Genomic DNA, 24,991 nt, shown 5'->3' with positions numbered 1-24,991 from the left:
CTCCCCCAGTGCCCTGGAAGGGCACACAGCTGGTGCCATCTAGTGGCTTTCGGAGCCACTCGGCTTCCTGAAAGCCGCTGGAGGCCCTGAGAGCTGAGGGAGGCCGAGAGGAGGCTGCAGGGAGCAGCGAGGCCGAGCTGTTTTGGGGAGCTTTTTTCCCTCCGGCAGCCGTCGGGGCTCCTGCTGCAGCCGAGGGCTTTGGGGTGGGGTTTCACACTCGGCTTCACCTGGCCTAGGGCCGTATCGGCACCAAAAGGCACATTCCTACCTCCACCCCTGTGTGTCTTCCCACCACCTCCATCACATCGTGCTGGGTGTTGTGAAGGGCTATTGGTTTGCTAGCATTTAAAATAAACGAAGGGGAGTTGAATCAGCTGTTGGGACAACCCTTGTGTCTCAGGGTTGGCCTGAGTATTTGCAAGGGGCCAGAGCAGCAAGGAGGTTCAGGAGCAATTGTTGTATCACAGAGCCTCGCAGGGTTTTGTAAAAAATGTAAAGCAAATCTTGGCTAACAAATGAATATCAGTTTTTTTTTTTTTTTCTTTTGCTGGATTTACATCCACCGATCTTTTGTGTCTCCTAACAAGATGGGCTTGTGCCGTGCCAAATGATGTCATTTTCTTCCCCACCGGCCTGCCCAGTGTTGAGAAAGATTTGAATCTCCATTTCCAGCTGCTGCGGTTCCTGTTTTGGGGAGGATAAAAAGTGGGGATAACAGCTGGAGGGGGCTGCTTGCAGCACGGGGGGGGTGTGGTGCGAAGGGAAGCACGGCGCAGGGGGTGGTGGCGGTGGTTTTCCTTCCTCTGTGCAAAAACGTCCTTTAGAAAACCCCCCAAGTCTCCGCAGCTCAAAACCCCCTCACCGTCCGGAGGGCTGGAGCAGGGGGACAGCTTTGCCCGGGTGCTGGCAGGGAGCAGGGGAGGCGTTTGACGCGGGATGTCCCCCCAGCTGGGGCCGCCCGCCGGGATGCCCCCCCGAGGCCGGGTGCCCTGCTGTCCCCCCGGTGTCGCGGCGAGGCCGGGAGCAGCCGCTAGGTGGGGGTAGGACCTGCGGGAACCCGCGGAGCCCGGCGGGCTGGGGCTGCCTCCCTGCCTGCCCCTAAAAGCCCCGTGTAAGGCATTTAGGGCTCCCTCCTTCCAGCGGAGAAACCCTCATCCTTCTGCTAACCAGCATCTGTCATTCCTGACCCAGTCCCACGCTCTCCCACCTTAAAAACTCAGCCCAGCGAGGCTGGACTCACTGCAAGGGTAAATTCTCTTTTTGTGCACCCGCAGGACTGATGCCCACGTCTCCAGCGAGGGCGTTAGGGTGCTGCTTGCTGCTGGTGCTTCAGCCCTGGGGGGCCAAGGGGGGAAGTGCCATGTGAAACACGCTGCAGTGAGCCAAAGCCCTAACCCACAGCAGTTTCTTTATTAGACAGCTGCCCCGGCCATTAGGGATGTAACGGGGAGCTTTCTCTTCTGCTTTATGCCCCACACGGTCATTAATATGATGCTAACATGACGAGCCAGCGCGGTCAGTGGCTCCTTCTCAACAAGTTATTAAACAAAACAAGCACAGAGAGACATTCAGGCTACAAAATTAAAAAATATTTCTGGGAGATATTTTCCCCGAGACTGCACGATGACCGCGTGGGCCAGGATAGTTCTGTGCATGCAGTTCATGGCCATCCAACACTTTGCAGGGAGGAAGGTGAGTTTGGGCAACAGCGACTGCAGGAGTGAAGTGTCCACATCCTCAGGATGTGAGGATCCACATCTCCCTCCCAGGGGTGAAGTGTCCTCATCCTCAGGACATGAAGATCCACATCTCCCTTCCACAGCAGGACCCACCCAACAGGCCCCCGGCGCTGAGTCCCCCTGCGAGGTGGGCTCTGGGGTTGCTCCTGCCCCGTGTGAGCTGAACACCAGGAGCGGAGGTGAGAGCTGTTGGTGTGGCAGCCACAGACCTGCTGGGGAGAGCTGCATGCCTGGGCTGTAGGTGTGACACGTGGGGTGCTGGAAACGTGTGGGTATTGCTTGTACTGACTGGTGTGCATAGCTACGTGGGACTGCTAAACAGCAGGGACCGAAGCAATGGACCCAGAAGGGATCTTCAGAAATGAAGAAGTTTCTCCCTGATGCAACACAGGATCAATTCTCTTCGTGAAATATTTTTGTAGCCTGATATTAAATATTTCCAAAGACCCCAATCCATCCCACCTGATTCCTTTCCCTGCCTTGCCTTGTTTTCCCTGTACCTCAGCCTATTGCATTCCCTCCTAGATGCATTTTTTACCTGCTTGAGGGCCAACATCTTGTCTCCTGTCCCCCATATTTCCTCAGTTAAGCTATGTCGTTTCTTTCAATGTTTTCTCAGGCATCACAGTTTCTGGACAGTCAGTTTTCCTCTCTATTTTCCTTTAGACTCTGGAGGTGGATTGCCCAGACCAGACACTGTACAGTAGCTCATCCTCGATGATGACAGCCAGAGCAGGAGAGTTACTTTCCATGCTGTGAAGGTGTCAACTTGTTTTTGCAAGTCCCAGCTAGAGATTTCCTTTTTTCACAGCAATGTGTTGACACAACCCATTCATGACCCTTTATTACTCCAGAGTGTTTGGATTTTTGCAGAACAGGCAATTTCCTCCCCTTACTTGTGCAGTTGTTTACGTCTGTGTCATTGTACTGAGCAGTGCTTGTTCTGGTTGAATTGTATCCTATTGATTTTTCTTTTCCTAGATAACTGCAAGATCAAGTCCTGTCCCCTATCCCCCGTCATCCTGCTTGCAGTCCCTGAAGTTCTCTTGAGCATCCTCTGCATTTTGGCACCCAAATGCTGAACAAACTTGGCTCGGAGCAGACTCCTGTGGCCCCACACTCAACACCTCCGTGCTGTTTTGCTCTCTGACTGTGAGTCTCCATCCAGGTTTGTGTTGGCATGGAAGTCCCAGTTTTCCTTCTCTGGAAGCCTCCAGTTTATTTAGGCTGCAGTTGGATGCACAGTTTGTTAGCATTATCTTATTTCACTTACTTTTTGGCAGTGTAGCTGGCATAAGCAGCCCTCTCTTCTCCCCTCCCTGTGCTGGAGCAGCCATGGGGGCAGAGCACAGGGCTGTGCGTACTGTGGGGGGCTGAGGAGGGGGCAGCGGGGCTGGGGGGGGCACAGCCTGCTTAAACCACAGCTGCTGCCGGAGCAGATGCACCTCTGAGCACTTACAGCTGTGTCCTGTGATGCTTTTCCATCCCTTGGTAATGGCATCTGCGCTTGGTTTCCAGTTGCTCCCCAGATGCTTGTGCCACAGTTTGACATGAATCCATTGGAATTTAAATAACTGTTGTTTTCTTTTTTCTGTAATTCCCTCTTAAAGTTCAGGGGATTAAGGAATTTATGAGTCAGCTGAATTCCCATCACACTCCACATCCCTCTGCTGCACTGGGAGATTTCTTCATGCCTTCAATATTATTTCCTGAGGAGCTGCCAGCTCCTCCAAATTACACTTTCTCCTTAGACTGACCTGCCCCGGGGTGTCTCATCTGTATCTTCTGAAACCTACCCCCGCTGACTTCATTTTTCCCAGCTCCTCCCGTCCCGAGGAGCTTTTTCCATCCTTGTCCCTAACTCACCATCCATCATCTCACCTTCACCTCGTCCCTGGCAGCTGGTCAAGAAGGGGGTCAGGAAGAGGGTGCTGAGCACTGTGTGCTCTGTGCAGGGGTGAGGAGCACATCCTAACAGTCCATGGACAAGCCTCTATGGAAGGGGGGCTCCAGATGAGGGGGGGCTGGAGGGAAAGGCAGAGGGAATCTCCACAAAGGTGAGCTGGGGTGTAAAAAGAGATCTGAGAAGGAGGAGAGCCCATAGTTGGAGGGCAAACAGGCTGCCTGAGGCACGTGGCTCCTCCATGTGGGGGGGCACAAGAAAGGGGAAGGAGAGGCTGGAGGCTGCAGATGAGGTGAGGTGTGGGCAGCACGGGGCTGTTTTGGGAATGGGAGCCACCCTGAGCGGGTGAACTTCAGATAAATCCCTTTGGTGGCTGAGCTTTGGGTTGAGAAGTCCGCAGGATGCTCGAGGAGGCTGGTGGCTGGCTTGGCACGTGTGGCCCTGGGAAGAACTGCTGGAGGGCAGCACTACTGCAGCTTCCATCTTACAGCTGTGGCCCTGCTGCTCCCTGCCCTGCCACATCTTGTCCTGCTTGTCCAAGCAGTAGAAAGCTGCGGGGGTGGCGTCTGTGCTGCCTTGCTGTAAGGCCATCCAGGTAAACCCAAATTGCTGTCTAGCCCGGTCTTCAGTGGAGGCTGAGCTGCCAGACCCATTTGGGCTGAGATGTGTGCTTAGGGCTTTCCCTCTCCAGCCCCAGCAGAAAGACCGAAGATGGATTTAAGGGCTGCCGGGGCTGGAAGGCTACAGGAAAAGCAGCAATTCTGGGAAACCACGTGGTCCCCTCACGCTTTTGGAAACAATCAACGCTGCCAGCCATGATGCAACCTCAGATTTCTGCATGCTTTAGGGGACCGTGTGAAGGCTGTAGCTACTGCAGAAGGCAGATTATGTCAGAGTCATTTGTTTGGAAAAGACGTGCCTTTCCCCAGGGAGAGCCTCCATCCACGGAGAAATGACAGACAGCTGCCTGGGGGGAACAGCGCTCTGGTTTCACTCAGACACTGCCTGATTTTCCTTCTGTGTAAATGCAGAGATGTTTATGTTAGCCTCTGATGTTTTGCACAATACTGGATTCCTAAGGTTTGAGCATGGCTGAAATTCTCTTTTCAACCCAGAAAAGCTTCAACTGGCTACCCCCCTCTCGGCCAGAAGTGAGACTGAGGATGAGCTCCGTGGCTGGCCCAGGTTCCCTGGGGCTGCTACACCTCCGAGCTGCTGAGCTCCTTGTGCTGTGCAGAGGGAATTTCTCACCAAACGAAGCAGTCAGAAGGGGTTGCCCAGTCCTTTTCTGTTGTCTGTTTTTGGGTAGCTCAGCTCTCAGCGTTGCAGAAGAAGCTTCATCTCCTGCAGGGCAACCAGTGGTGGCGTGGCTGTACCTTGCCCCTCAGTGAGGATCCTCACGTGTGAGCCTGGCAGCCCTTGGAGATCTTCCAGCAGGATTTTCGGTGCTCTTTCCAGGTATGGCCACCATGCAGGAGCCACCCACCTTATTCTTCTGCGGAGGAGGCAGCTGGAGAGCAAGCTCACAGCTGGCCTCTTGGCTCGGACAAGGCTGCACATCTGCAGGGTTGACTGAGGAGCAGCTGCAGGCCAAAGCCAGCCCCATGCGTGTGAGTAAGGGGCACAAGCACTTTCGGTCACATGTGGCTTGCCTTGAAGAGCAGCTGTTGTTTGAAGAACACGGGCTCTGGCTGAGGCTGTGAGAACCTCTGTTTATAACTTTTCCTGTTAGTGAAGAGTCACTGCAGGTCAATGGCAGCAGTCTTCTTCTCCAAGTGTTACAACATCTCCTGCTGCACCATGATGCAGCTCCCTTTTGCTTCTGAGAGGCGAAGGGCTCTCTAAAAACACCCAGAGCAAAGGCTGTCCTCTACCCTGGACTGATGCCTCCAACATCTCCCCCAGGCTGTGCTGCGAGCTGTCAGGGGGCTTGGAGGCAGGGGCAGCAGCCTGTCCTCTTGGAAAACCACAGCTGCTGGCCAGAAGGATCCCCACCAAAGTCCTTCATGTCTCATTTGCTGACAACATATGCAGGAGAGAATTGTCCCAATAATGAACACATTGCCAGCGAGATGGTCCCGTGGAGGGGTCCGGAGCATATGGCGATGAGCAGAGGTTGCAGAAGCTGGGCTTGCTTATCCTGGCAGAGGAGGATAAAGGACAACTTGACAGCAACTTGTGTGGAGAGTGCTTGCAATGGTGACAGAGCTAAACACTCCTCAGTAGCAGCAGGTGGTATACCTAGGGGGAATGGGCACAGGTTAGGTGGAAAGTTCACATTCAACATTAGGGAAAAAAATCTTCCCTAGGAGGTCGCGCAGCCCAGAGAGGTGGGGGACTCTCCACTTGGAGGTTTTCAAAGTTTTGCTAGACGAAACCATGGGCTGACCTGAGCTTGTACTGCAGATGGTCCTGCAGTAAATGTGAAGGGGGACTGGAAGGCCCCAGAGCTACCTTCCAGTGGTGCCATCGTCCTGCAAACTCTTTGGCCAGGCAGAGCTCACTTACAGCTTGTCTGAGGGCTGATGTGTAAAGTACCATCACTTCTCACCCACCTGGAAAGAAGCGGGAGGGGAAGGCTCTATGGCCTTTGTCTGAAGCGTTGCTTTCCCAAGCATGAAGCAACAGGGGGGTTGATGGAGCTGAGACGGGGTCAAAAACACTCTTATCCTTCCGTACATTGTAAACATTGACCTATTGCACTAAGAGAAAGGGCAAAGAGAGGGAAAACATAAATAATAGTAGACCAGAGAGGTTTGCAACTCCTCACAGTCACGATTTGGTTTTCTTCACCACACACCATGGTGAGATGGGACCAGAAGGGACAGCCAAAGTCACAGCCAGGGACCAGAGAAGAGCACGATGGAAGGACAGGAATTTCCTTGTGCCACTGGATGGCCCTTCCCGCTCTGAAGCCTGTTGGTGTCAAGGACCCACATTTTTGTATGACTTAGTGGGAAGCGAGGCCTCCCAAGAGCCTGTGGCAAGGGTGGAATTTCCCACAAGGCCCTGGTTTCTGAGGGCATCGAACCAAGAAGAGATGCTTGCTCGGGATGTTTGTTTTTGTTGATAAGGCTGGAGCATAAACACATGTCCTAGCTGCAAACAGGGACATGAGGCAGGGCTCCAGGCTCGCATGAAACCAGAACGCCACAGGCAAAAGATTTGAGTGAGCTATAGTTGACTTGAATGTGTAGAAGTTCCTTTCTTGTAAATATTTTCTATATTTAATATAGTATCAGCAATGTTTTGTTTTTCCACGGGGTGACAAGAAGAAAGAGCACAGGAGATAATTTTTGGGAAGAGCTATGAAGGGACTGATTTACCAATCTGACTTCCCAGACTTCTTTTGAGCTCGCAGCTGAGTGTAATTGAGGTTTGGCAGGGTCTGTATTTAAATAGCGGTGTCTGTATTTAAAAGCACTTGATGTTGTTTTGTTCCTGTTGCTCCCTCTCCATCGCTGTCTGGTTGCTTTCTGAGTATAGCTCAGCTTTTAGCAACCACAGCATCCTACACTGGGGAGCTGCTGCAGTCTAATTACACACTCTGTGAGAAAACACTTCATTTTTTCTGGCTTTGGGTCTTGCGCCTACTACCTTCATCTGATACTTCGTGTGTAGGAAGAGACAGTTTTTCTCTTTCCACCCTCTCTAGTCCTCAGTTATTTTGCAGACCTCCATTCTCATTTGTCCCATTTCTAGCCTAGAGGATCCTGTCCAGAGCTCTGCCATCCCTCTGCTAACCCCACGCCTCTGCTCTGGACCTTTTCCACTTCTGCTGCCACCTCTTTGAGTCAGAGGGACCCAAACTGCACACAGCCCTTGAGCTGGGGCTGCCCTGACTTTGTGTTGTGGCACAATTTCTTGTTCCTGATATGTTCACTTTTTCCTCTGTTAGTAACTCCTACCATTTAATTTAAGGTTTCTGCTCACTTCCTTGCGTTAGGTATCATTTCCACAGAGCTGTCTGCTGAGGATGTCATTCAGCTGCCCTGTTTTGTATGTAAAATAAGGATTTTGCATCCCGTTGCCTGGATCTCCTCTGTCACCTGCCATTTGAACACCTGCTCGCTCAGGCTCATAAGGCCACCTGCCAAGATTCAGCTGGTATCACCTGCGGTGCTGTCACCTGCCTGTCCGCCCCATACAGGTTCCTGCAGAGATCCCAGCACAACCCCAGTGTGAAAATGCTCCTTATTTCCTCTCTTTGCTCTGTTGTTTGTCCCTGTGAGGATCTGCTGCTCCCTACGAAGCAGGGCTGACTTTTCTTGGTGCATCACTGCTATCTCTATGTCCACTATCTCCATCTCTGGTGTTCATTCCCTGGGTGCATGACCAAGAGCGAGGAGGCAGCCCGGGACAAAGGCTCCTGCCAGGTGCCAGTACCACCCAAGGGAGAGGACATGGCCCCAGCTGATGTGCATTGACAAGGGCGGTCAGCGTGGGGACAGACAAGGCTCCCGAAACCTCTGGGAGGTCTGTCTGTGCATGTCCCATTCACAAGTCTTCTCATCTCCTTGTTTTTCAGCATGAATGGTATTTCTAGGCCATGACATTCATGTGGCAGAAGTGGTTGGAGGCTGTTCTGCATGTCCTGCACGTCAGACACTGCAGTCATTGTCCCTCCAGCACCAGCCTCACCGCCAGGGGACACAGGGGGCTTTCTCCATTCCCACACTACACTGGACCATCGGATCTCAGGGTGTGGCGATCCTACTTGTTTTCTCCAAGGGTATGAGTTTTGCTTCACAAGAAACCAAGGCAGTCAGGAGGCACGTCTGCGGATGGGACACATAAATGGCAACCAAGCAAAAAACTCAGATGCTCTTCTGGAGTTGCTTCATGGTGAAAACTGTTGTTCTGGTTTCTATGGGGAAATGGCCCAACTGTGAGTGGGAGGAGGTGCACGTGGCCGGGGATGCCACTCATATGGCAGTCAGCCTCTGCTGCTGTGCCCCACGTGAGGATGACCTCTGGGAGCTGCTGCTCACAGCACAGCAGAGCCCACAGGCCTGGGGGACCCTGCAGGACAAGGCGTGGTCAGCTTTGGTCCAGGAAGGTGATTTAAAATGTCAGATTGCCTTAAGCCCCTAGAGGTAAAATTGTCCCCAGATGGTAGAGTTTCTTCAGTTGGGTCCCTGGGGCCTGGGTAGATGTGGGGTGCAGCTCGGGCTCTTCCCCTCAGGCTGCCCATCATGGCTTGGCTGATGTGTTTTCCTTGGCTGAGGAGACACTGACTTTTTTCTGCCCTTTCCTTGCTATCCAATCCTCAACCACAGTGACCCCTTACTAGAATACACCAAAGTGCTCCAGAAGGAAAATTCTGCCCCGAAACACATTAACTGGCTGATGCCAACTTTCTGAGGAAAAAGAGTGTTTTGAGACCCAATGGCCTACAGACAGAAGCACCTTCTCTGCCTCATCCTTGGTCCAGCTGCCATGACCCTCCAGCCCGGTGGCACAGGGACGCCAGCACCAAAGGCTCTGCTGGGGGAAGACCTTCATGCCGAGCTCCAGAAAGCACCCAAAGGGCCGAAGTGCCAGCTCTTCTCCATTTAGAAGTTACTTTGCACTCTGGCCCATATGGGTTCTCTGGTGTTTGAGCATTTGGGGACCTGGGTATTTGGCGAAGGAGTACTGAATTCTTTCATGGGCTTCCTGGTCTTCTGTGTTTCAGTCTCAAAATGGAATCAGAGGACAAATCCTCTTTGGTACCTGCTTGTGCATATATGTACCGACAAAGTTTGAAAACCCAGCCCTCAGGAACCTATATTTCTGCAAAATCAGTGAGACTGAGACTCTGGAGAGACAGAACATGTGAGGGGAACCAGTTTGAGCTGAGATGGGTGTGTGTGTTGCAGACATCCTTGCTCAATGTGAGGAGCAAGGGGAAGAAGAGACATGGCTAGGGAAAATAGGAAACTTGCTGTTAAATGCTGTGATATTAGCTCACTGGTTTTGTTCAAGATTTCAGATAAAGAAGTGAAAAAAGTGAAATGGGTCAAGGCAGAAAATAGGGAAACGCAGATCTGCCATGCAGTCAGTGACAGTGACACAGGGAAAGTACCAGGGAAGTGAGCCATTGCGGCAGAGCTACGGACCCGCTACAGGAACACGATATTACAAGATCTCTGCGTGCCCTCTGATGTCTGTGTCCCTAGTTTCCATTACTGGAACCAGGACACACGGACATGGCTGTTTCCAAAGGTGAAGCAAGGCTCTTCAGGAGCCTGCAGGCAGGGAGCCTGCAGGAGGGCCAGGGGTGAAGGGCAGCAAGTGCAGGAGGAGACTGCTGTATGTGGGCCCTTCTGCAAGGCAAGTGGAGTGTAGCTGACCATGCTACAGCATGGGCTGTGCCTTCAGGTTGGCTCTCCATTTTGCATGCAGACCCCAATACACATCTGGTCACAGACGATGATAGAGGTGGTGCCACTGGATCCATCCCTGAAGTCTGTGAATAAAAAAGTTCGTATCATTCAGGAGGGATCCATTCCGCATGCACAGTGATATTTTTGCAGGCAAGTTTTGCAGCAGGTAAAGAAAGAAAAAAAGCCAACCACTGCTGCAAACAAATTTTCCATTTCCAATCCCCCTGCCTTAGCCTGGTTGAAAATCAAGGCTGATCCGGTGGCTGAAATATGCTCAGTGTCCTTTGGGGCTGGGCTCATCACTGTCCTGCTGCAAGCTCACCATGTGTGCCCAAGGACAGGTCACATCTGCTCTGTAAAAGGCAGCACGGCTCTTTTCCCTGGCATGCAGAGGGAATAAATACTCAGCACTGGGCTGTGATCCTGGACACAAGGGGCCATCCAAATAGACGTCTGTTCCAAGGAGGAACAAGGCCAAATACCTCTTCCCCCAGTGAAGCATAATGGGATATCTACAGTGGTATTGCTAAGCATCTGGCCTGGCCTGAAAAAAAACACTGCAAACCATTTATTTCTTCAAGAATTTTTTGGCTTGGCTCAATTCCACATACATTTTGAACTGAAGCACACTTTAATGGCTGCAGGGAAGCGCCTTGTGCTGGCGATATAAAGCAGACTCTGTGCTGTAGGAAAGGCTTCTAGTCCCAGTCCCATCCAGTTTATCTATATGCTTAAATCCATGCAGAAGAACACAACCCAAAAATCACTTCTACGGTTACAGCTCGGTATAGGTGTAGCAATGTGGACTGTGTTATTTTGACCGAACTATGCAGGCTGTTCGGGGCTGATTTCTCTCAGCCGCTGTTTGCCCAATGAGACTTGAGATGGCCGAAAGTTCTCTTGCCAATACTTTCCTGTAATGAGGGAGAAATTAAAGCAAACAAACACAAAACAAAGCAAACATAATTCAACTGCGTGGAGGAGGGCCAATAAAAATAACTCCTCATGCCCTTATTTTTTTGCTCAAAGCAGGCTGACCCTGTGGACGCACACTGTGCATCAGGGACAGTGGCATGGTGAAGTCTGTGTGCACGGCTCTGCTGTGCTGCTGGAGACACTTGCCTGCTCCACTTATGCTTGAAAAGTGGGTCTCACTAGGCACCCAGCCAGCCTTGCACACGGTCATCTCTTCCCCAAAGAGTTACAGGCTAAAACCTGTGTTGGACAGGGAAGAGAAGAGAGCAGAGGGCAGAGGAAATATGAGACTGAGGGCACAGGCTATGCACATTCCTGGGCTGATGAAATTGCCATCTGTCTGGCGTCTGTACTGCTGCAGTTTTTATATTGCTGGTGGCAGAGGTGGCTGCAGTCAGCCCTCAGCACCCAGAGACAAAACGCTGGCTTGGTTTCCCATCAAATTCCCGGCACTCCTTCAGGAATAACAGGGCAGTGTCGCACAGCAGCGGCTGGATCTGCTGCAGTGCAGAGGCTTGCGCTGTGGCGGGTTAAGAGCCAAAGGTGCGACCTGGCATACAGCCACAGGGGTTTCCTCCTCTTCACAGCGAGCAGCCACACTGGGGATGTCAAAAGCTCACACGCTGCTGATAAATTACCTGTCCCCTCCAGGTGATAAGCGAGAAAAGACCAGTCTGCTTTCCAGACCTACCGCATCCCCTCTGAGCCTGATGCCATTTCCTTGATGCCTGGCTTCAGCAGACAGCTTTGTGCAAATGTCTTCTTCTTGCTAAATGCAAATATCTTCTTTATGTAGCGAGGCCTTCAGCGTCATCTCAAATCTTGGTGAGAAGAACCCTGAGCTCCCCATGGGCAGCTTGCCATGCCCATTTTCTTTTCCTTCCTGGCTCAGCAGGTATTTGCTTGAGGTAAGGGACACAGCTGTGTCCACCAGGGCTGGGTGGGGATAAAAGTAGCTGCCCGTGGCTCCATCAGCTGGTGCTGCACATGCCTGATGGCCAGTCCACGGATCAACGCCCAGCTGGCCCCAGCTCAGCACGTTCCTGGCCTGGTGCAAGTCAGGGGCACTTCTGTCCCTTGGCTCCAGCATTGTGCAATGTGTGTGAGTGCTCTTGTGTTTTGTGGTCAGCTCCCCCTCCTCCCTGCCCTGCCCTTAACTGATCTGTGCGATACTCAGTATTTAGCCTGTCTACAGAAGACAACGAGTGATGTTTGATGACATTCATTAATGGCATTTCTTGAGTTCAGCCGGATGAAGGAGGGACAGTTAAGGGAGAGCAGACACAAGCTAAGCAGCACACTCCTCTGCAAAACAACAGTGCCTCGATCTGGGCAGCTGGCAGCTGAAATCAGGGCTAGGGAAGAGCTCTGGCCATGCAGCTCAGGAAGGGCTTCTGTTTCCTGGAAGCTGTGTCTGAATACAGGGTTGAGTTTAGGACAAGTTGCTGGTGCGTGTGAGACTGGTCTTAGAGATTGGTCAAGGTGCATCTGCAGGGCTGTGGTCCCTGATGCTCTGGGGCAGGAGAGGGCAGGGTACCCCCCCTGCCAGGGTTGCATGGCTGTTTAGCTAAATTTTGGTTTGACATAGTCCACTGCTGAAAGCTTCACTCCTGAAGGTGTTTTGGCCTCAGACAGCACCAAATCTTCACAGATTGAGAAAGAAATTATAGCTGGAAAGAGTGCTTTTTTTTTCTCTGTGGTGCTTTTTTTTTTTTTTTTTTTTTTCTTCCCTCAAGTGGTGGAAATACCGAAACATTCCTTGGCATGCTTGGTACTATACAGTGAAAGGGAAATTATCGATTCTCTGCTCATTTTTTTTTCCCAAGTGAGAAGTGAAACTGCATTAAGAACTGTTGACTATGCGGAAACACGGGAGATTCAGATGGTTGAAGCTCCACAACATATCATTTATCATTGACGGTGCTAATGTTACCTTTGGCAACGGTTGCCCTGCCTACAGACCAATGGAAAATGAGTATTTGCCTCTAGCTAATTGTGTCACTGACAAATACAGAGACAGATGTACAAAGCCAGTCGTCATCTGACCTTGAAGGCTGTGTCTCATGGGCTTTCAGTTGCCGCTGTGATGTCCATCCTGTGTCCAAGTGCTTGCACCAGGCTTGTGCTATGAACTAGAGAGCCCTTGAGGCCACTGGGTCCCTGGAAGATGCCTCTGCTGTCCTTGCCTGTGAGTGCTTGTGGCTGGAATTGTTTGGGGGAGCCCTGTTATGGTGTCTTAGCCCCGGTTTGTGGAATTGCTGTTTTTGGAGGAGGAGTGCTGTGGTCTGTCAGGGTGACCAATTGCTGCCCAGTCACCTCACACAGCAGTTACCCTAGGCCAGGTTAAAGTAAGAGCACAAGCACGATGAAAGATGTGTAAGAGTCTCTGCTTGCACTAACGCAACACCAGCACCGTTCCCTGCCTCTTCCCACTCCTGTGCTCCGTTGGGAGCCTCCAGCAGGGACTCATCTGCAGGAACATTTGAAGAGCTTTGCTTAGAGACCAGGTTGGGGTCCCTCCTTCTGGTGCTGATATCAGACCACCCTCCCCTCCCACAGTACAACTATCGTCCTCTGACATCGTCTCAAGACATGTAGGCAGGTGTCGTCTTCCTCCTGGGAACCACAAGGTAGACCATCCGCTTGACTGCAACAACAAATGTTCCCCATCCTTACATACGAAGGCAAAGATTCACCTCCTGCAGCAACTGCCTGATAGATGGCACAGGGCTGCCAGGAGAGGTGAAACCTTAGTGAAACACCGAAACCCAACAGCTGCATATAGCTTGTCACTGGCCCTGAGACCAACCATAGCAACCCCTGGGGGTTGATGACCACCCTTGTCCTTTTGGGCATACGCCTTGTCTAACAAAAGTTTCAGAATTCAGGGAATTCAGAATTTTGGGACTCCAAAATTCCAGTCTTGAATGGTGGAAATAGAGGTAAGATTGTAAAATTACACTTCATTTTGTGGTTATTATATTATTTTGTACATTAGGTGAGAATTGCATGACTGAAGTCTCACAAACCTGCAGAAGATTGAGAAGTCCTCTAGATATTATTTGTGTTTGTTTCGTAACATGTCAATGCTCCTACAGCACTATCAACATGAATGTCCTGAAACTTCTGATGTTTTAATTAAATAGAAAGTTACCAGAAGGAACAATGACCAAAACCCGTACTGACACTCATCTAAGCACACGCGGTGGCAGAACATGGAAAGAGGAAGGAGGTTTTACACTTCAGTATGACCAATTCTCAGATCCCACAAGCTGTGACTTTGCCAAACTAAATACCCTGATTTGGCCCCTTTCCATGGAGAAAAAATGTTGAATTTCCAGAAGACAGTGTGCTTTGAAGGGCTGAAACCATGCAAAAGGCTGGATACCGAGTGTCTGTAAGAACAGCTGTTGTGGTAGTAGCATGTGTGGGGGCACTGTGTGAAGAACCTTTCCCTAACCCCCCGCCTGACCCTCCCCTGTCCCAGCTCCATGCCGTTCCCTCGGGTCCTGTCGCTGTCCCCAGAGAGCAGAGCTCAGCGCCTGCCCCTCCGCTCCCCTCGTGAGGGAGCTGCAGGCCGCCATGAGGCCTCCCCTCAGCCTGCTCTGCTCGGGGCTGAACAACCGAGGGACCTCAGCCACTCCTCACACATCCTCCCCTCCAGACCCTTCACCATCTCTGTAGCCCCCCTTTGGGCAATCTCTAATAGTTTTGTGTCTTATTTTATATTTTGTGGTGCCCCAGACTGCCCACAGTGCTGGAGGTGAGGCCTCACCGGCTCAGAGCAGGCCGATCCCTCCCCTCGCCCGGCCAGCAGTGCCGTGCCTGACGCACCCCAGGGTACAGTTGGCCCTTCTGGCTGCCAGGGCACGCTGCTGGCTCACGTTCAACTTGCTGTCGACCAGAACCCCCAGACCTCTTTTCATGGGGCTGCTCTCCAGCCTCTGGTACCCCGGTCTGTACAGATATCCAGGGGTGCCCCTTTCCAGGTGCAGAATCCAGCACTTGCTTTTGTTAAATATCATATTGTTGGTGATTGCCCAGCCCTCTAATTTTTAAGGTCTCTCCGCCAGGCCTCTGCACCGTTGAGATAGTCAACAGCTCTTCCCAGTTTAGTGTTCATACGAGTTAAGTTGTTCTTATGAGACAGCAGAAACTCACACTGGAAAGAAGAACATCATACCTGGACAGAAATAGTGCTATTTTATACAGAAGTAGTTTTTCTGGACAGAAATAGTGTTACACAGAGAGGTGAACTATTGCCTGTTGCCCACAGTGGACGTGGACTGTGAGGTTTTGAGGTAGGTGGAAGAAGGGTGGAAAATTTTCTTTATTAAACAGCAGTTTCTACCCAAGAAATGGTGGTTTAAGAGTTTGTTCTGGATGACAGATGAATCTTGTCTGTCTTTAAAAGCTGCTATTGATTTCATGCTCTACATGCTGATCTGACAAAATGTTCCCCAAGTAAATGCAATCTGAGCTCCTCGAGAGAAGCTTTATAGAGAAATCAAATCAAACAAAAATGGGAACATGGGTAGTTCATGCATTCCACACTAATACTTTAGTCTTTATGATATTTTAATGGATCAGAAGGGGATCCTGAGCTGGACAGTTAAACAAAGGCCAACAAAAGACTTTTGAGCACAGCTAGAGGCATGGCAGGTACTTGAAGGCTCCTCTCCCATCTTCACGTTCTCTATTTCTGCAGCCTTGTTTCTCTAGGGCACCACCTATGTTTTCCTTACTGCTATGCAGAAAAGGTTATCTGGATTGCTGCTTGTGCTGGCTGTGTTTTGCCAGCTCCAGGATTAATGGATTTACCCATGAGATCTTTGAAAGCTGCCAAGGTTCCTCCAGGAGCAGGTCTAACCCTCCCAGAATATGCAAGAGTTACCCTAGTTCAGTTCCGCCCTATTTTCAATGACATTTATGCGTCTCTTTGCACCCATGAAATCTCAGGACCAGTCTGTGGGTCCTGCCTGCCTCTCTTGAGTTACCCTGAGCCCTCTGATCCCTTGGAGGTAGAGCGAGATGCCCCTTATTGAGCATCCTGGGCTGCCCAGATCTGTCTCTCTGTCGCTCCCCGCATGTTGAACACAGGGAATGGGAAGCTGTAGCCGACCTTTGAGGGTCTGCATATTCCCACAAAGGTTACTGAAGGAGCTGTGTGGCAACACATAACGTTGGGGCTGGGACCTTGTCATGAACAAGAGGTGAGTGAAGGTGACAGTCCCTGTCCCACATTTCAAGGTGCTGTCACTGCTTCTTGTGGTCATGGTGTGGGGTGCCGGGTCCTGCACCTGGGGTGCAACAACCCCAAGCAGAGCTACAGGCTGGGAGATGAGTGGTTGGAAAGCTGCCTGGCAGAGAAGGACCTGGGAGTACTGGTTGATAGTCGGCTGAATATGAGCCAGCAGTGTGCCCAGGTGGCCAAGAAGGCCAGCAGCATCCTGGCTTGTATAAGAAGCAGTGTGGCCAGCAGGGCTAGGGAAGTGATTGTCCCCCTGTACTTGGCTCTGGTGAGGCCGCACCTCGAGTACTGTGTTCAGTTTTGGGCCCCTTGCTACAAGAAGGACATGGAGGTGCTTGAGAGAGTCCAGAGAAGGGCATCGAAGCTGGTGAGGGGTCTGGAGAACAAGTCTTACGAGGATCGGCTGAGGGAGCTGGGATTATTCAGCCTGGAGAAGAGGAGGCTCAGGGGCAACCTTATCGCTTTCTATAGGTACGTTAAAGGAGGCTGTAGTGAGGTGGGGGTTGGTCTATTCTCCCACGTGCCTGGTGACAGGACGAGGGGGAATGGGCTAAAGTTGTGCCAGGGGAGGTTTAGGTTGGATGTTAGGAAGAACTTCTTTACTGAAAGGGTTGTTAGGCATTGGAATGGGCTGCCCAGGGAAGTGGTTGAGTCACCATCCCTGGAGGTGTTTAAAAGACGTTTAGATGTAGCCCTTAGTGATATGGTTTAGTGGAGGACTTGTTCGTGTTAGGTCAGAGGTTGGACTGGGTGATCTTGGAGGTCTCTCCCAACCTAGATGATTCTGTGATTCTGTGTAGGGTAGAGGATGGTAACAAAACCAAAGGGCAGAAACAACCCTACATTAACTACGACATTGCACTGTTACCCTTATCCTGACAGTTTATCTAATCTGTACACTTGGCTTAACTCTCAGGCTGCACTGCCCTTGCCAGGGGGGCTTAGGGGTTGGCCTCCAGCCTTTGGGATAGGACTCAAAAGCTCTTGAAGACTCCAGGACCAATATTGTTGTACCCGAGAGTTTGTTATCACCTCCTCCCTTTCAGAGTTAATCTCTCCCCATCACAGCTGTTCCAACATTAATGAATACTTTTGAGGGCTCAGCTTTTCTGCTAAATTATAACTTTTCCTTTTTTATTAGTCCATTAGGAGAGTTATTACAGTTCAAGTGCTCTGTCCTGTTTGGATGAAAACTACTTAGATAAATAACAATGCATTCCTCCTTCTAAAATGATGGCCTTTCTGGGTGCTGTTACTTGACATGCCCTGCTGGGTCCCAGCTGCTGAATTAAGGGCTGAAATGTTAGGAGGACATGGTACCAGGCAGCATTTGGAAGGGAGCTGGGGTGAACATCTGAAACTCGTGGAGTGGTAAAAGAAGTAAATGAAAACCTCCAAGCGGACAAGACATGGAGCAGAGATGAAAAATGGTTTTGTTGTGAAGGCTTTAAGCTGGTCAGTTCAAAAGGAATTTTTAAATCTGATTTCTAGAGGAGGAAGACCTGGATAGCAAGCAGAAATAGCGTCCAGCAGGTGGGAACACTTTGCAGTAACGTATTGCCTTAAAAATCTGCAATTAACCCTCCTCCAGTGAGGTGCACCTGGACAGCCTGATGTATGCAGCTGCTCCAGTGCATTTGCTCTGGTTTTCCTGCAGGTGAGATGTGCTGGTCTCTGAGGCCATGTGGGGTTGCACCTTTGCTAAAGGGGAAATCTGTGGCTGCTGCACTGTTGAGTAATTCATAAAATCCTCCTGACATAAGCTGCTCTCTATTCATGTGGCTATAGGAGAGCTATTTTGTGTTTTTAAGGTATCAGTGTGGGTGGTGTGGCCACATCCTCTTTTAAGTCATGCAGGAAGGCAGCAATTATTCTCATGGATTTCAGCTTACAGCGTGACGGCGCTTTATGCAGGCAGGGTTCTGCTAGTGTCACACCCAGGTTTACCAGCATCCAGCGTGCTCCTCAAATGTCCTTCCTCCTCGGTGCTTTCTGGTACTGGTTCTTTCCCGTTTGCTCCCCGGTACTAGCTTTCGACCCAAGCTGCATGAAGCAGAGACAGGGCGATGGGCAGCTGTGCTGGGCTGTGCTGGAGTCTGCAGCCTATGTGCCCAAATTCACCCAGGGAAGGATGCTCGGCTGCTTACTGCAGCAGCTCCTTGTCTTCAGGAAGCTCTGTGCATTGCCAGCCTCCTCAGTCTATTCCCAGTGGATTGCCATTCCCAGTTTTACTCCAATTAAAGTTCAAACCCGCTAAACTAAACACAAGATTTTTAAATGGAGGTTGACAAATTGCTGCCAGATCCTTTGTAATTGCACTTACTCCTCCTGTTTTATGGATTACGCTGTTACTCTGGCAATTACCAATTACCATCAGGCACTTGGGTCTAGTGTCTCTCTTCAGACCTGTGGGTCAGTGCATCCTACAGCCTTCAGTCCAGTGCTGTCACCTCTCAGGGGACCCTGGTGAGAAGATCCAGCTCTGAGGGGAGGAATCGCAGGCTTTCTGGTTTCTTAACTCTCTCTCCGGGTCTGTAGCCCTCAAAGCTTCTTGGCTGGCTCTAGCAGGAGCTTTCTGCTTTTTTTCGCTATGTCAGCACTGCCTGCTTTGTTGCACACTCCCACTCCTCTTTGCTTTCCCTTCGAGAAAGGCCAAGGCTGGCTGATGCCCTAACGGGGTCCCAGACAGCCCCTCAGTGCCAGGCTGGTGCTTGCTGCGGTGGTGGGTGATGCTGAGGGCTGAAGGAAGCTTTCCCCCACCCCATGCCAGAGGGGCAGGAGCTTTTTGGCTGTTTCGGCTTCCCTGCAGGACGGCTGATGGTTTCCCAAGTGCCATCGGGGACCTTGCATACTGCAGATGTAGAGGAGGAGCAATGACTTGGCCCACCCTTTGGTATGCTGTGGTGTGCATCCCTGGGTCTTTAGCGCTGCAAATTGCAAGCCTGCTGCCAGGTGATGGAAGTGCCTGCTGGGCTGGAGGGGCAGGGAGCAAGGAGGCAGTGTGTGTCCCTGCCTGCTGCAGGAGCTGCTGCAGGCTGCTGTCCTGCGTGGCACTGATAACAACCGAGTCACTGAGCTGGGACTGCCGCAGCAACTCTGCTGTGGAACCAGCTGTTGTAGCTGTTTCATAAAGCTGATTTTATTTGTTTCGTCCTGCCTATTTGCTCTGCCTCTAAAGAGGGGCAGAACAACATCAGCAGAGGCTGCATGATAAAATCCAGCCACACTGACCACAGACAATTTTAATTACTCAGTTCACAGGAGTGCTAGTTATCAGTATTAACCTAGCACTGTCGTCGGAAGACGTTCCTGCAACCCTCTGAAAGTACCTGGCTATGTTATATGCCGCATATGAATAAATGCCATTGTAAATGTCGAGTCATACAGGAAGGTAAATAAATTGGCTTCCTGGGCTCATTAGAGCTGAAAGCTAAGGGTTTTGTAGCAGGATGAAGAGAATTGCACAACGTGGTTCCATATGGCTTATGAAATGTGTATGAAAACCGTTTTCTCCTACCCATCCTAATTATGATATATAAATAGGTTTACTATTTTCCTTTGAGTACTTACTTAGTTGATTTTTTTTTTAAAGGCCAATGTAATCACTTGTATGATGCGTTTCTCTAGGCCCTCAACAGTTCTCTAAATCAAAATGTAATTATTTATAGCAATAACATGACCTTTCACTAATTGGGAAAGAAAATGTTGCACAATGGGTGACAGTTGTCATGAGTGCTCAGCACTGTTAGAAGTTACTTTGGCATTGGCTTTAAGTTATAGCTGGGATAGGTGTTTAAGTAATGTGTAATAAACTTTGAGATTGTTGTGTACCACAACAGAAGGTCCGACAGCAGACTGAAACCCAAGTGCCGTTTTAAACGATATATAAATAGCAAGTGCTAAGAGAGCAGACGTGGGCCAGCAATGCCAGCTGGGGCCAAACTCTGTCTTTCCTAAAGTCTCATGCCAACAGGAGGAGAAACAGAAATAGAGGAAGCAGAAAGGACAAGACACATCTCAAATACAAATCTTTTTATTATTCAACATTGAGACCGTGGCAGCGCCTCAGGGCTGATGTTTTGGACCTTGTTGTACCAGCTACCACAGACGCAGCACATATGGCAGTCCTGGCTCCAGAGAGTAAGGAGAGACAGGCTACGGGACCAACAGGCACCACAGACACAGGGTGCCCCTGCCCTCCCGACCTGGCAGCAGCAGGTGATGCTCACCGGAGCAGGCTGGGAGCAGTGGAAGAGCTGGCCCTTTGGAGGAGTATGTAGCTCTATATGAGGCAACACGGTAAACAACAGCCAGAGACAGAATAAGTGAGTCACTCTCCTAGCGTATTTGAATACTGTTTAAATATAAACATTGCAAATGCATATCTCTAACTGAGAAAAAAATAAAATTGGTTGCAAAAATACACCAATGGTATACTGTATATGCATATAAATACATTGCATGGTTTGCACAGTCATTATGTGTCTTCCTTCCAGACTGACTTTCTACAGGCTGATACAGAAGTTGAAATAAAGAAAAACAGAAGGGAAAGGTCTTCAATGAAACACATGTTGTTTTGGCAATTGATTCATTTCCCCCCAAAAAACGGGCTGTAAAAACAGCGCGTAGTTTCACAATGGACACACTTGTGTTTGCACATCTAACCTACCCTACAGCAAGAGGGGAAAGAGCAAGCGAGCGCATGGTGATGCAGATGGGGACCTCAAGACATTTTGATGGCATTTGAGTCCAGATCCACCAACCACTCAAAGCTCACAATGTTAATAGGGTCTGGAAAAGTCCTTTCCTCCATAGGGAGGGCTAAAGCAATATCTGAAGTGCCTTACTAGAAGGTGGGACTCAGCCTACAAGTTCTACTGCAATGCAGTTTGATCCCAAGCCTCTGTTAGGGGGGTGCCACCCCAGCGGAGATGTGCTGGATGGGGCCACTGGGTGGCTGCCAGAGGGTTCAGGTGCTCCCACCTCATGGAGGTGAACGAAGCCCGGGCCAGACTGCTGCTGTGGGGGCAGCTGGGGCTCCTGGGACTGGTTTGGAAACCCCAATGCTGCCAGGTAACACGGCTCCATGGGGCCAACACAAACCTCTGGGGGTGCTGCAGCATGGTGGGACATCAGGAATCACAGACTGGGGGGAAGTGTGCTCTCTTGGGGCTTTTCCAACATCTCTGCATTTTAGCTTCAAATTTCATTTCCTTCCCTTTCTTTAGCAGACAAGAAGCTACATAGGAGGCGCCTGCTCAGTACGGGAAGTCAGCGACGTGGCCTTCATGGCGCCCGGTGAGGTAGGCAGAGGTCAGAGCACCAGGGCAGCGTCTGGGCAGAGAACGTGGTGACACCAAGGAGACCTCAGAGAATGTCCGTGGCTGGTGCGAGGAGCATCCCTGTTTTTTTTGGGGCACTTTTCCTTCCATGGCCATGCATGGTGGATGGTGTTTCCCATGGAGACGCTGAGCACCAGACCAGGACAAAGTACTTGCCGTAGGAGAAGGCGGCGCCGTGCAGAGCACTGCTGCAAGGGGCAGTGCCTGACTTTGCCCACAGGTCGGCACACGGGGTGCTGAGGGGTGTCCCTGCCTAGGACAGGTTTATGCTGGAGAAGAGCGGGTTGCTGGGCGGTGTGGACACCGTGCTGTCTGCCAAGTAGCCCAGGATGCTTCTGAGTTCTCCACGTGATAAATTGGCCTTGATATACAGGAAAGCTTCCAGGTGCCTTCTGCTGTGGAAGAGAAACAGGCAGGTGTCATCTCTGCAGCTCTGCACCAGGATGCAGCCCCAGCCCACGGTCGGGCCCCCCTGGATGATGGCAGCTTGGATCCTACATGGGACCCAGCACCACCAGGGAGGTTTGGGAAATCTCCAAGGTAAAGGAGAAAATCATGCCAGAATTTGGAATATATAAATAGGCCTTTTTTAATAGATTACTTTTTTGTCTGATGGCACTGGGGTGGCCACAACCTGGCAGCAGCCTCCCACCCACTCTGCCCTGGGCAAGGTTTTTGTAATTTCGGGCAAGGAATATCTAGGGAAAATGCAGTTCAGACTAGGTTGAAAGGAGATGTATCCAGCTAACCAGGCACCATTTACCTGGATTATTTATCTGATAGGGGTCAATACAACCTGGGGAACATCAGCCTCACCCACACTAACATTTGGCTGCTTCATGGCTCAATTAAAATTCCATGTGCACATCTGCAAATCTGTTTCAGCTTCTCTTACCGGATATCTGGGTATGCCGTGGCAAGCGTCGCAACTTCAATTTTAATAGCGCCTATATCCTGAAGCCGGATGATTTCAGCCAGTTTGGGGAGTGCCGAATTCAGCCAGGTGGCTTGAGACCCCTGCAGGGAGGGAAGCGGTCAGCAGTGCATGGCCGATGGCAGACCCCAGCCCAGACCACCCCACCGTGCCCCCGGTGAGCTGTGAGCAGCCTTGCCTCTAACTCCTCCAGGAACTGCCCAAATCCCTGCAAATGCAGAGATGTGAAAGGAGGGAGGTGACCCCAGAGGACGCAGAAGGGTGTTTCGGCCATGCAGAAATTTGGCTGTGAAAGCCTGAGCATCTCTTGGTGGGAGCCCTTGTGCACCAGACCCCCTGCCAGCCCCCGCCTCACCCGATGGCAGGGGAGTGAGGGAAATCAGACTCCACGCAAGCCGTACTGCAGCCAGAGAAGCTCAGTGTTTAGCTCAATCTTTAGACCCTGTTGATATAAGTCTTCAAAAGGAAACCATTGCTTGCAGTACAAAGGAGGGTGAAATCAGCGTTCTCCATCTGGGAAGGGCAGGCTGGCACTTGGAAAGCTCTCCCTGCCTCAGGTCTTTCCAGAACACTAAGCTGCACTGGAAAGGCTGACAAGGGGCCGCAGGAAGGGCATGCTCCTGTTTCTCAGCGTGCCCGTGCTCTGTGCTGGCACAGATGCAGCGAGTGCTCACGTACATTTTTGGTGCAGAAGTCTTCCAGTTCGGCAGCGTTCTTGGAGATGCTCTGGGCCAGGTTTTGCTGTTGCGCTGCACTTTTCAGGCTGACCTTCCTCTTCAGCAGCCTCACGATGTAATCTCTCACCAAGCGGACATGGATCTTCTCAACGACGACCTGTTGGGAAGGAGAGGAGGCATCAGCCATCTGTCTTTTTCTTGGGGACACAACAAACGGTGTGTGTGGATGGGGGACAAACATCTTGGGTGCTACCAAGCATGCCCCACCACGTGCCTGCTGCTGCTCACACCCGAGGAGCCATGCTGGCTGCCAACCTCCCCGCAGCCTGCAACGCCACATCCTAGATGCTGAGAATCCATTCGTACTTAAACTAATGAGGTGTGGGAATTTCCAAGTGTTCCTTCCTTCTGGGAAGAGTTCAATGCTTATAAAAGGTCTCTGTGTGTTGGAGAAGAGAGAGCAGTGCTACAGAGAAACAGGAATTCACCCTGCTCCTCCTGTTCCTCTCTCGAATAAAGAAAACATCATAATTTTTTTAAACTACTAAAAAGACAAAGGCAGGAAATAAAAGATTTTTTTTTTATATGGTGATGTTTCATATATACTCCAGCAGCACTGACCACGTGGTTGTGGCTCTCACTTCTTTGGGATCTGCCCCATCTCCTCCAGTCCTCGGGCCGATCAAGGGAGCCAGGAGACAACACTGCACATCACAGCAGGGCTGATAAACAAAGCCCACCCATGACCAAAGCCATATTTTGGGTGGTCCCTAGAGCTGGCACTTCCTCCGTCAGCCCTGTGCTGCTGATGCCATGGCAGCTTGCCAGATCATGGCAGGTCAGGGCAGCTTGAATCACAGGCGAAGCCCAGCCTTGGCACCCCAGAACCCCTCCGCTTGTTCTCTTTGACTTACATTGTAAAAAGGGTCCTTCAGGGTCCGTAACTCTGAAATGTGGTTGCTGGTGGTTTTAATGATCTCATTCATAATTTTATTGCTGCAGTCCCACTTGTTTTCTGTAAACTTCTTATAAATTGGCTGTAAAAAAAGAAGGAAAATCTGCTTAGTTTCTATGCACATATATATTTAGCATTCCCATATGTACAGCATCCTATATAGTGACAGTGAGGTGTGTGGTCCTGTTCAGGGAAGTGTACAGATGACCGATGGGGAGAGGGGTGGAGGGGCTCTGTTGGGTCTGTGCCCACTTCTTGGTTCCTCATGATGAAGGAGACAGAGGGCTTGAGGGGCTTGCATCAAAGATGCTTTTTTTGTTTCCATATTTTCAGTGTATTGTCCATCACATCTTGGCTGATGAGAGAATGACGGCATCATCAGGGAAGGAAAGATGAATTGTTATGTTTTCAATCATATGTTGGCCAGAGTAAATCAATATGAAAATAGAGGCTCTGTCAGATAGCTTTCAAAAAGCAGGAGAGATTGTGGCTGACATTCCTGGCTGTTGTGCCCTCCACCACACTTGCTTAATTTACAAAGCAGAACAGAACAGAAAAAAGAACAGAAAAGAACAGAAGAGGAAAGGAAAGGAAAAAAGGGAAAAAGGAAGAGAAAAGAGAAAAGAGAGAAAAGAGAAAAGAGGGAAAAGAGAAAGAAAAGAGAAAAAGAGGGAAAAGAGAAAGAAAAGAGAAAAAGAGGGAAAAGAGAAAGAAAAGAGAAAAAGAGGGAAAAGAGAAAGAAAAGAGAAAAAGAGGGAAAAGAGAAAGAAAAGAGAAAAGAGGGAAAAGAGAAAGAAAAGAGAAAAGAGGGAAAAGAGAAAGAAAAGAGAAAAGAGGGAAAAGAGAA

General features: G+C 50.5%; 1 protein-coding gene across 1 annotated transcript in view; it reads right to left on the bottom strand.

Moving 5' to 3' along the window:
* Nucleotides 1-20,253: 20,253 nt before the first annotated feature.
* The window catches only part of TNFAIP2 (TNF alpha induced protein 2), an 18,462-nt gene continuing 13,724 nt past the window's right edge, over nucleotides 20,254-24,991 (bottom strand). Inside the window, exons 9-12 of the mRNA XM_080594415.1 lie at nucleotides 24,104-24,226; nucleotides 23,191-23,346; nucleotides 22,474-22,595; nucleotides 20,254-21,973 (exon numbers count right to left, since the gene is read on the bottom strand). Coding sequence (XP_080450541.1) covers nucleotides 21,832-21,973; nucleotides 22,474-22,595; nucleotides 23,191-23,346; nucleotides 24,104-24,226 — 543 coding nt within the window. The 3' untranslated portion in view covers nucleotides 20,254-21,831. The remainder of the gene's footprint in view (nucleotides 21,974-22,473; nucleotides 22,596-23,190; nucleotides 23,347-24,103; nucleotides 24,227-24,991) is intronic.

The sequence above is a fragment of the Anser brachyrhynchus genome, assembly GCF_964034855.1.
Source record: "Anser brachyrhynchus genome assembly, chromosome: 5".
Classification (NCBI taxonomy): Eukaryota; Metazoa; Chordata; class Aves; order Anseriformes; family Anatidae; genus Anser; species Anser brachyrhynchus.
The sequence above is the reverse complement of the archived record's forward strand: the minus strand, read 5'-3'. Positions and strand labels throughout refer to the sequence as shown.